Source organism: Amblyomma americanum, chromosome 6, assembly GCF_052857255.1.
Source record: "Amblyomma americanum isolate KBUSLIRL-KWMA chromosome 6, ASM5285725v1, whole genome shotgun sequence".
Lineage (NCBI taxonomy): Eukaryota > Metazoa > Arthropoda > Arachnida > Ixodida > Ixodidae > Amblyomma > Amblyomma americanum.
Genome location: NC_135502.1, coordinates 39493600 through 39505926, shown reverse-complemented (window position 1 = coordinate 39505926; position 12327 = coordinate 39493600). Strand labels below are relative to the sequence as shown.

Genomic DNA, 12327 nt, shown 5'->3' with positions numbered 1-12327 from the left:
TAAAAGTGGCTCTTATTGCTTACTGGCAGCGTATGCTTGAAGGCTAAATTTTAGACAAGGACATTCAGGCAAAACTGCGCCAAGAGCTGAGAAATGTTTTCTGCTTGGAACAGATAGAAGTGAACTGGCAGATTATCTTTAGGCTCAAAGACCCCGGTTCCATTTTAAACCTCGCATGAAATGACCACTTACTTGTTTTGAGTTGTGTACTCTGGTCACCATTAAAAAGACTAGCTAGAATAGATTACTTCTTTTTACTATTCACATTTCCTTTTGCATTCTGTTAGTTTCATATGTTTTCACTGAGGCAGCAGTGACGCCGCCAAGGGTAGATCAGGAGTGGTGGTCGCCACCCCAAAATATTTGCCAGACCACGTACAGAAAAATCTTCTGAGCTCTTCTTTGAGGCCTTGATGATAACTTTTTATGATATTGAAGCCCGTACTGGGCTTCTCGCTGCACACTCACTGCATTTCGTTTATTTTTCATGAAAAGCAATGCCGCAGAGGCAACATATGTCTACTAACATTTTACCCCCCACCTCCCCTCCTGTTTATTCATGCCACCCTAACACGAATGTCCTGGCGCCGACCCTGCTGAGGCATGATGTATTTTTTATTGACGGGACAGGCTATTAGAGGCATAAGTGCAAAGCTTTCAGGGCAGGTAATTTTCTAACAACCGTCTTAAAATACCTGTTTTCATACTTAACGTGCACAACAGCACAAACCAGTCTTGTTATGGTAACTGGTGGGGGTGCTTTAGAGTTGAGTACCTTGTGCCAAAAATCCACAGCACATTTGTCAGTCTTTCATGTTGCCATGAAAACTTCTGGGTAGTTTCCCAGGGCATGGGCTTTGTAGAAGGTATACATGGGCAGATCTCAGTTAGCCCTTCATTGCAGACCATGTTTTAAGGGGGCCCCTCCCATGTAATGATCTTGGAGTATGCGTAGCTAACCGTGTGCCTCTTCTTTCTAGGCTTCTGTGACTACAAGCTGCCAACGGATAAGTACCCACCAGGCTATCCGTTCGATGCTGATGAACAGAACTTCCCGCTCACTGGACTTCGTTTTCTTGGTCTCGTCTCCATGATTGACCCGCCACGTGCTGCTGTGCCCGATGCTGTTGCCAAATGCCGAAGTGCCGGCATCAAGGTATGGCCAAACTCAAGCCAGCACCAAAAATACCTTTATTTTGAACATCTACTTGGCTGTGAAAACTGACAGTCGCAAAAATTTGTAATGTTCTTGATGCCTTTGCGGTTGTCGCATGGTCTGGAGCTTACACAGAAATTCACTGCAAAGCTCTCTCAAATACACGCAACAAATACTGCTCCAAAACCTACTCAAAAATCATTGAAGCCTGCACCAGCATTTACCCAACAAGCCAATGATTCCATCCTTTTCTGGGCAGTTCTTTTAGTGCCTGCTTTCTCAGTATATGCACTCAGAGAATGAAAATGTTTTAAAAGGTGCAACAGACTAAAAGGTTAGCACAAGTGACTGTCGACCAGAGCAGCAAAGAGAAAAAAAATTCTTTTGCAGACCACGACTTTCTGGTGAAGGGGGGAAAAACCGTGGACTCTATTAATAGAGTTTTCAGGAACAGCAGTATTGAGATTACTTCTTGGTGATGATCGGTCACTTCTAAAACATTTTTTGTTCTCCACTGTACATGCCATAGGTAAAGATTTTCTGGTGCGACATTATGAAGGAAGCATTCTTCCATTTTTTACTAATGTTTCTTTCGTTTAAATGCCACCTTGCACTAAACTGTGCAAACAGCTTTGCTGTGTCTGAAAATTTCAAGCAAAGCTGGTGTTTTTCTGTTCCTTAAATATGGGCCGCCGCGGTGGCTGAGTGGTTATGGCGCTCGGCTGCTGGCCCGAAAGATGCGGGTTCGATCCCGGCTGCAGCGGTCGAATTTCGATGGAGGCGAAATTCCAGAGGCCCGTGTACTGTGCGATGCCAGTGCACGTTAAAGAACCCCAGGTGGTCGAAATTTCCGGAGCCCTTCACTACGGCGTCCCATCATAGCCCGAGTCGCTTTGGGACGTTAAACCCTCATAAACCAAACCTGTTCCTTAAACCTGCTTGCACGTCAGATCAACTTTGCAGCATCTCATCTCTGAGTTCGTTCTGCTGACTTTATTTTATTTTACAAATACTGCAACCACCACATCTTGATTTTAGCATGGTGGTACAGGTACAGTGGTAATAAAGTGGCAACTACAAGAAATACACAGGATGCAGGTTGGGCCAAGAAGAAAAAAGCTTTGAATGCTAAAAAAAAATTGTATACGGGCATTATTGTAAGTCGACAGTTCAAAATCAGCATTTTCTGCATCAAGCTTGAATTGTTCGCTTTTTCCAGGTCATCATGGTGACTGGTGACCACCCGATCACTGCCAAAGCCATCGCCAAGGCTGTTGGAATCATTTCCGAGGGTAACGAAACCGTGGAGGACATTGCGCAGCGACTGAATGTGCCCGTGGAAGAGGTGAATCCGCGGGATGCCAAGGCGGCCGTGATCCATGGCTCGGAACTGAGGGACATCAGCCCTGACCAGTTGGACGACATTTTGCGCTACCACACCGAAATCGTCTTCGCCCGAACCTCGCCCCAGCAGAAGCTCATCATTGTGGAGGGCTGCCAGCGCCTGGGGGCCATTGTGGCCGTCACTGGTGATGGTGTCAACGACTCGCCCGCCCTCAAGAAGGCCGACATTGGTGAGTGTCATTTGACGATCATTGAAATTTTCCAGCATAAAACTTCTAGGTCAGCGCTCGCTTATGTTTCTTTCTTTGCACATGTGGTAGACTAATGCTGGCTCTTGTCTAAAACATGTGTCCTGGAGCGTTGTTAATTTAAATTTGATTATTTCAAACTCCCAGTTTATTCAAAGTATTGCTTCAAGCTTATCAGCATCAAGTGTGTTAAAAAAAGGCCGTGTTAATCAAACTCCACATAATACACATATTACTTGTTCGCTTCAGCTTCATATTATTGAGTTGGATGCATTAAGTTGAGTGGATATGTTGTGCAGCCAACCAACATTGCTAATTAATCTGCCACTGTAATACTTATTATACAGAATCTTGGGGAAAATAACATGCTGGCTTGGGTAGCATGTACCGTGAGCGGTAGCAAATGTTGAATAAGTCATGAACTGTATTCATAAATTTAACATTGGGGGCCATTTTAAATTACACAATCGTGAACTTGTGGCTGATGTCTTTTTTTTTTACATACTGTTAATTCATAAAGCAATTTTGCCATGCAGTGCATCATTGTTTCATAGCAATGCTAGCACTTTGTAGTTGTCATATGTGTATTGTGTATACACACATTGCCATATCATTTGCCATATTGCCATTTAATCAGCTGTGAGTTAAGTTGTGAGGTCTTGCATCACAGCATTCGAGCGTAATATGAAATGTTTAAAATACGCTTCTGTACAATGTATTTATGTGGTGTTCAGGCTTTGAGATGATGTGTCTGAATTCCGGTGTGCACACACTTAAAACATTCTTTCTTACATCAGGCACATATCCAAGGATGAGGGAGGCCCCCCCCCCCCCCCCCCCCCCCCCCCCCCCACTCCTTTTGGAATCTCGCTCAACCCCCCTCCCAAAGCTGTGTTCTTGTTATGCATGCCCCCCTCCCCAGGCTTCGCCATATACAACTGCCTCGGGCCCCTCCCGAAAAAAATTTCTGGCTACGTGTCTGTCTTTCATTACTAGTATATGATGCATTTTCTCTTAAAAAATTTATTTACAAATAATTATCTTTAAAGGGACATTGAGGACAAGTCCATCGTTTTTTTTTCTTTTTTTGTCAATAAAATTTTTTTTTTTGGCTATGTCCATGTTTGTCCAGCAGCAAAATTTCGTTTATTGCTGAGAAAATTGGATCTTAAAATTTTCCTGCCAATCAATTCGAACTCGTGGCATAAAAATGAAAAGGACTGTGTGATCACCATTTGGAAGAGGTTGATGCTATTGCCCAATTTTCGAAACCACCATTGTTTTTTTTGTTTTTTTTGCAATAATGACCGGAGGTGTTCATTTAAAGACTCATAAAATTAGGCCCAAGGTAACTCTTGAGTTGATGTTACGAACATCACTGAACTCATTTTTTTGTTCTTTACACGTCTTCCAGGTGTTGCTATGGGTATTGCTGGGAGCGACGTGAGTAAGCAAGCAGCCGACATGATCCTTCTGGATGACAACTTTGCCTCCATTGTCACAGGTGTTGAAGAAGGTTGGTAGCTGTTACTAATTTGCTTTGAATTCTGATTTTTGCTTGCATTGCATATCTTGCATGTCACCAGAAATTATCTTTGTCCTTTAGTAAGCGGTGAAGATTCAGACCATAATTTACAGCACCTTAAGGATGTTAGCTCTCGGGTTAGTTTTCTTGCCTTGCTTGCATAGACATTGGAATAGCTGGCAGGTGCAGAACTTCCCCTATTTCAATGCCAGCCCCGTTGCTCGCTCGCTGCGGGGCTTCTTTGATTGCCTCTGTTCGTTCATTCACCATGATATGTGGCACTACTGTTGAGCAGGAGTGGCTTGCATCATAGTGCAAGCTTTTGACATAGCTGGTGAATACAGAGAAAAAGGAATTGAAAACTTGTTGACTCATTCTTTGCGGTATGTCACCAGCCATAGCATACTCTTTCCCTCTCGCGGTGTGTATGGAGAAAGCATGAAGGTTAGCACGTGGGAGAGCATAAAAAGCTTGATTTTTAAAAATTTGACTGATCTGGCTGGCATTGATATCAGGGAGACATTTGGCAGGTGCAGGGTGGTTGACCACAATGTCATGAAATTAGGTCGACACCATTGGTTCAAGGGGCACTTGCTGCTTAGGTTTTGCGCTCTCTCCAGCTACATACCTGTGCAGTCCTGACTGAGCTGCGCATGCACGGTACACTGCCTCATTGAAATTTGCCAATCTGAACAGTGCTGCCACAGTTCAGTAACAGTATAACTGTGCCAAAATTTGAAAAGATTCATAGCGTTTCATTTTTCTTAATTTCGTCTGTCTCGTTTTTCTTTGCTGCAGGACGTCTGATCTTTGACAACCTGAAAAAGTCCATTGCATACACCCTAACCAGTAATATTCCTGAAATCAGTCCTTTCCTGTTGTTCATCTTGGCTGATGTGCCCTTGCCTTTGGGAACAGTGACCATTCTGTGCATTGACTTGGGAACAGACATGGTAAGTCTACTCATGTGTGTCACTGGACCACCCCCATCTGATGTGAAGAAAAATTTGCTCTCTTTGGCTAACTAGACTCTGCTCAGATGATTTTCTGTGTTTTATAGAATTGCCAGGGACTTAGTTGGAAAGATTTGATGTACATATATTGATTGAATGAAGTGTAAGTTGGAGTGGCAGCCATTATGTTGTGCCATGCAGCTACATTGCGGTATTTTCTTTGATCATGGATTGTGCAGCATTCTTCATTGCAGTGTGCTTAACTTCAGGACACTGGTTTGGAATAAAAATGTTTTCATGAAGCACAGGCTAAGCAATAATCAGTGAATTTATAAAAGTGCTGCTGTATGAAGTGCATCAATTTTTTTTTATGCCAGCTGCATGATGATGATATTTTACAAAGTCTTTGTCCACTATTTTATCTTGAAAAAGTTAGGTTTTTGTTTTATTTTAATGCTGCAGATTAGGCAATGATGGCAGTTTTAAGATCTTTCTCATTTTTGTTGCGGTAGATTGAAAGCATCAAAGCATTTAAGAAACTCTAAATGAGATTTTTTTTGTTTTTTTTTTTCTATTTTGCTTTATAGAGGTTGATAAAAATGCTAAATCATGTGTGGTCTAGCTATATGACTGATATGCTTATATGGAAGTTGTCAAAGGCTGGAAAATGTTTTTTCTTCTTCTAAATGCATAGGGATCTGTGTGAGTTAAAGCTGTGTTATCGGTCATTTTCATGGAGGAAATGATTAGCTGCACATGAACTGCCATGAGTAGAAGTTAATCAGTGCTGCCACCACTTGGAATGCCATGTGAATCTCTCTCTCTGCGATGCAATTTCTATAAATCTGCCTGCAAATGCTCAACTGCTGCAGTAGACAGTGCTTTTCATCAGTGTTGTTGTCTCTTGGGTGTCTGTTTCTGTGTGGTGTGTGTGTCAGCGGAAGCATGTATTGAGAAAGGTTGTGTGGTGTGGCTGGCGCTGGCTGTTAAGGAGATGATATAGGCATGGTTCAGCTTTGATACATGGTGTTTCATTTTAATCAGTGCAGATTTTGTATAAAAATTTTCTGATAGCTTCAGAGAACAACTTTTGGGGTTTGGTTATATGGTCTGGCAGATGCCTAACATTATCTAGTTACCTTTGTAATTTAATTATTTTTATTATTCTGTATCGAGTAGAATGAAACACTATATATCTGACTCGCTACTAATACTGCTGGGATGAATGCCATAAGTACCTCTGCATTTCTAAAGACACCTTGCATCACTTACCATAGCTTTTTCTTAACTATAACATAAGTATGGCTTCTCATAAAAGTCGCACATACTAATTTAAAACCTGTAGCAGTTGTTTTACACGGAACAATATTGGTTCAAATCAAAGCATGCGTGCTTGTAGGAGACTGAAGCATCTTCTTAACTTGCCAAGCATGGCTTTGTGTGAATCAGTGTGCATCTGTACTCACTTGATGATGCTAGTGTTGGGGAAGATGGGACTAGAGTGAGAAAAAGAACCTGTGTGGCCTTTTTGTTCTTGTCCTTGTCCTAGGTTCCTGCAATTTCGCTGGCTTACGAGAAATCCGAATCTGACATTATGAAACGAAGACCGCGTGATCCGGCCCATGATAAGCTAGTGAACGAGAGGTAACTTCCACGGCCAGCGCAGAGGTTTTTTTTTATCGAGCACTTTTCAACACTTCCCCCAACCCCGCACCGTCTTGTGCTCCAAAGTCGTGTCATTCTTTTTCCCTTTTGGATCTTCGTAGTACAAATCAGTTCTGAGTTCCTTTACTTGCCTGAACATCTTCCTCGGTTTTGTGGAGAGAACCAAGGACAAAGCTGTTTTTGTCTTGGGCAAGAATTACTGCTCTGCTGAAGGCACTGCATTGATTCTCATTCTGACAAGACAGATCTGGGATTGAGCAATTAAATAACACTGAATAATTACAGCCACATGCTATTGTAGTAGCCATGGATGTGCCAAGAATCGGCTCTTGAATGGTAATGTTATTGGGAATGAGGATGTCAGTGGAATAGAATGGAATGGTAATGTACTTGTGATATGCCATTCCAAAATCTCTAATTTTAGGAATAGTGAAAACACATACCAAATACTCCAAAGTTAATTTCGCAGATGCTCACTTTTGCAGGATTACATTCTCGAAAAACAATGCTAAAATTGAAAAAAAATTGGCCTTCATTAGAAAAGATATTAAAGGGCCTATAAATTAGGTTGTACTTTGTTAACTCGTGGTTCTTATTCTGTACCTTCCACAAGAAATTCTTCGAGATGCCTTTAGTTGCAGACATCAAAAAGCATATTCTATGCCACAAAATTGCTGTCCCTTGGTTCTCTTTGCTTTCTTTGACACTTTTGGTCACACTCCACAAGGCATCGCCCACTAGTGAGTGGCAGAGGAAGACTGGCACCGGAAGGTAATACTCGAGGATTGCCATCTTCGAGTCTTTTTGTCTATTTGCATCCATTTCCTTCAGCCATTCTTGTTTTCCCCTGCTTGCCATTTATGTATGGCTATCCTTGGTTTTATATCTGCCTTTTCCAATCCAATTGTCAGCTCATTCATCTCATTGCTTTGAATTGTCTGCCTTGGTTTTGTTCATGAATTCCTCTGTTCATTCAGTCAGCCAGAGTAGGCACACTAATGGACATTCTGATAACCCTTTCCCTTTGTTCGCCTTTTTTTTCTTGATTTTTAGTTAAAAATACAGGCATCTTAACTGGCCAATCTGAAATCATGCTCATACTTTGTAATTTTTGGCTGCTCTTTCGTTGTTTCAAAGTTCAGCAATGGCCTTTCAGGCCATTGCACATTCCATTGAATTAGATCATCACATTTGGTTGTTCTGGCCTCCACATTCTTTGGTATACTCATGTTTGCATGCTTTGTCAAGATATCCTTGCTGAATTCAGTATATCAACTTTTCATGGCCACAGAACTGTGTGTTGGAGCATATACGGTGAATTCGGCAAATGGGCTTTCCCAGCAGAAAGTGCTTTGAATGCCTACTGAGCATGAATTATTTTCTTGTTTGGCTGCGAGTTTGTAAAGTTCCTATAATGGTGCAAGACCAGTGAGGCAAGCATTGCAATGGGGTTTAGTGGCTTACAGTTGAGACTAACAGTCTAAAAATGCAGTCTTTATAACTGTTTGTGGATTGCTTTAGTGGGGACATAGATTCAATGCCTCAAAAAGGTAAGTGCATCAGCATTGTTCCGCACGAAAAGTCTTTCTATGCACCCAGTTGCAGATATTGCAGACTGATTGGTCTGAGTTGAGCACTCGTCATTCTAATGGCTGTAAACTACTCCGTGGAGTTTACTTTTCCATCGCACTTACTGTAGTCAGAAGTAAACAACAAATGGCAAATTCCCCTAAAAAAAGCGTTTCAAGCCATGGCTTTGAACTATTACCATGACATCACAGTTGCTTTGCATCTGCTAGCCAACCATACCCTTGCAGGTACAGGGCGGTTGACTGTGATGTCGTGGCAGTAAGTCGACACCGTTGGTTGAAAGGCTTGTTTTCTTTGAGGGACATTTTTCTGCTTCGCTCATGAGTTGTATCAATGATTGGCAATGCCGGGAAGGTACTTATGCAGTTAGCACCGTCAATGAGTTACTGTATGGACAAGACTTTCCGTGTGGAATATCTGCGTGGTTGCCTGTTTCGCATTGCCCAAATCTTTTGCTTTCGGGTTATTTGCTCGAAGTGTTGCACATGCATGGTCTACTTGTCTTATTTTTGTGCTTTGCTATCGCATGGCTTTACCCTCATTACGTGCATGGCAGTTGGTGCCAGCCAGTTATGTTTTTTTTCCCACTGTGTTGCCCAAGTGGCACAACTTGTTTGTTGTTGTTCCTGCTTGGTTTCTTAAATTTATCTCACTGCAAAATGACCCGTCATGCACTTTGGGCCTCCTTGCCATTCTTTCTTTTATTTTGCATTTTCCCTCAACACTTTTTTTTAGGTGCCTGCCATTTCCCTCGCATATGAGATGGCAGAGAGTGACATTATGAAGCGTCAGCCCCGTGACCCTGTGAAGGACAAACTTGTGAACGAAAGGTGGGGGCTTTTTGTCAGGGATTTTCTGCTCATGCAGTTCTTGTCTTTGTGTCGAGATCAGTCTCTTATTATTTCTTTCTAAACAAAAACTTAACCAAAGGTGTGCACTAATAAGGAGCCAAGTGAGTACTAAGCTCTCCTCTTATTCCCCATGCACGGTTTTTTTGTCCTATTGCAGTAGCACTACTTGTTTTATTTTGCTCCAGAGCAAAGCTTGAAGTCTTGCAAAGAGTAAAGATTTACAATGAAGATGTTTGATTTATGATGTTGTATGCAAAGATCGCATGTAATTTCTGAGGGCTGCAGGTTGTCATTTTTTTTAAATTTATATTTCAGCCTAATGATGACTGGTCAGTTACGTAGCATGGCGTCAGTGTGTGAAATTTTCCGCACATTAAATTTTTGACATAACCTGTTTACCTGCAATGAGAATTTTAAGAACCTGTGAGGGTGTTTGCTTGTGGCAGAACATGTCCTGCATTTTTTTTGTCTGCTATTAACAGATTATATGGCTGAGTGCTTAGGACATTATGTTGTAGCATTTTTGATTGCTATAGTAATTTCTTAACAGCTTGCTTGATATTTATTTTCTCAGATATGTTGGATATGTAAATTCTTTGTTGTTTAGGTGTTAATTGTATGAATGATTATTTGATATTTCAAAACCTGAAGGCTGTAACTATTACCAGTCTTTTAATATTCATTGGCAACAGTTGCTCCTATAACTCTACCATTTTGGATTCCTTACCTAGCAATATAGTAATTATGAACTTTTGCAATACTTACTACCAATCGAGTTCTGCCAACATCTATTGTCGCTGTTTTTATTTTTGCCTTGAAGATTTGTGCACAAACGGAATATCATTGCATGCTCTTTTGTCATCGGTATTTTCAGCTAATCAGTGAATTTTCTTCCTCTCTGCAGGCTTATCTCTATCTCGTATGGTCAGATTGGTATGATGCAGGCGGCCGCAGGCTTTTTCGTCTACTTTGTCATCATGGGTGAAAATGGCTTTTGGCCTAGCCGCCTGCTTGGACTGCGTAAGCACTGGGATTCCAAGGCAGTCAATGACCTCATGGACTCATACGGCCAAGAGTGGGTGAGTGGTGGCGGTTCAAACTGCAAGAATATACAAAGAAGGGAAGCAGAGGCTTTCTGGCATATCTATCAAAGTGATATCTAACTCTTTGACCAGCTCTTGGAACCATATCTTGCCTTTTGATGGCTCTGAAAATGGCCATGGAAGGAACATGCCTGGATAGTTCAAAAAAACTTCACTCCTTCCCAGATGATCACATAATTTCTTCTATAGTCTCACATGTGCTTGTTTACATACTGTGACCCGGTATCACACTCAGGTTCAGTTCATTCTAGGTCTTATAAAGTGCTTGCGACTGGCGAATTAAAACATTCGTTGCATTCTGCATTCATTTCACCATGCTTGACTGGAGATTGTTTTGTGGGCCTGTTGCAAAAGATCCTAGGAGCAAGCTTCAGCCAATTGAATCTCATTACATCTAAGCAGTAACCAAAAGTGACACCAAACAGAATATAGGTGCGTATTGAAAGACTGACTAAATGGGATAGACAACTGCATTATGAGCGCACAATGGTCCACTTTTTACTTCGAAAAATAAATGCACTGCTGTTTGAGCAAACCTCAACTCAACTCAACTGAATACAACACTTGTTCAGGTTCACTGAAATAGAATGAGCTGGAAGTTTCCCACAGCTCCTCTGAATTGCTGCACTTCACACGTACAGACATGCTCCAAGCTCTGTACTAATGATAGGATTTTTCTGTTACCAGCCTTTTGGTTTCCACTGAGATGTCAATGTACTTTTTTTTTTTTCTTCCTGAATGCAGACATACAAGAACCGCAAGACCCTGGAATATACTTGCCACACGGCATTCTTTGTGTCCATCGTTATTGTGCAATGGGCTGACTTGATCATCTGTAAGACCAGGAGGAACTCTATTGTGCACCAGGGGATGAAGTGAGTACCCGTCCTCACTGGTGTACCTTTCATACATTTCAGTAACAATCGTCGGTTCAATGTACAGAAAGTGGTGTGTGTGTGTATATGTATTTAAAAAACATTACCCCATGAGCCCTGTAGTCAGGGAGGTCTTCCTGTGCTATCACAAAGCCATTTGTGAAGTTTTGTGGAAAGCACACACTTTAGCCCCATTAAATGCCGCTGCGACTTCCTACAACCAGTTCTTAATCAGGAGAATATCTACAGTGTTGGTACATGAAGCCTGAAAATACCTACTATGGTTCGACTTCTGCGGAAAGGTGCTGGCTGCATGCATCAGTCTGACCAATGTTTATGTTACAAGGGAATAGCTCACTTTTTACATCCTTGAAGTAGCATGAAGCAAAAATTTATAGTGCAAGTGGCCTTAGGCTTGCCATTCTGCTTTCTTGCGGTGAATTGTCAAGCTACATAAATTCTGCTTCAGGCACAAGTGCTGAGAATGATAATCAGTAAAGAACTTGTGCAGAGTACCATTTAGCAGCAGTACATTGTGTAATTTCATAAAAGCTTGGTTCATGAAGCCATAAACGAGGAGCTAACGTGAATTGAATGGCGGCAGGAGCTGCGCTCGTTTTACTTTCAAGGCTGTTCTCACATCTATGTGCTTACACACAGGAAAACAAAAATTAGGGCAGATAGAGTTGCCAGAGCGCAGCATAAAGTGTGCAGAAGTTACGGGCTACTACCTTTGTGTGTTGTGTGCAGTTCATTTCACTCTTACCAAAAATCTGAAAACCTGCTTTTTTTAGCATATAGCTTCTCTGATTTCTTAGACATTCAGTGAATATATGTTTTTGTCCGGGCTCTTTTAAGTGTTTTCTTTTCTTTTTCAGGAACCATGTCCTGAACTTTGGATTAGTTTTTGAGACTGCCTTAGCCGCATTCCTCTCATACTGCCCAGGCATGGACAAAGGTCTCAGGATGTATCCTCTCAAGTGAGTGAGACCTGTTTTTCAGCTGGTAGTCAATGTA

General features: G+C 41.7%; 1 protein-coding gene across 5 annotated transcripts in view; it reads left to right on the top strand.

Moving 5' to 3' along the window:
- Atpalpha (sodium/potassium-transporting ATPase subunit alpha) overlaps positions 1 to 12327 on the top strand; it is a 100001-nt gene that overhangs the window by 84177 nt on the left and 3497 nt on the right. For 3 of the 5 annotated variants that reach the window (XM_077669161.1, XM_077669163.1, XM_077669162.1), the window contains 8 exons: positions 981 to 1156; positions 2376 to 2730; positions 4163 to 4264; positions 5072 to 5226; positions 9217 to 9311; positions 10237 to 10411; positions 11180 to 11310; positions 12189 to 12290. In XM_077669161.1, coding sequence (XP_077525287.1) covers positions 981 to 1156; positions 2376 to 2730; positions 4163 to 4264; positions 5072 to 5226; positions 9217 to 9311; positions 10237 to 10411; positions 11180 to 11310; positions 12189 to 12290 — 1291 coding nt within the window. Of the gene's footprint in view, positions 1 to 980; positions 1157 to 2375; positions 2731 to 4162; positions 4265 to 5071; positions 5227 to 6775; positions 6909 to 9216; positions 9312 to 10236; positions 10412 to 11179; positions 11311 to 12188; positions 12291 to 12327 lie in introns of those variants that run through there. The other 2 variants (XM_077669164.1, XM_077669165.1) reach the window with 2 other exon arrangements.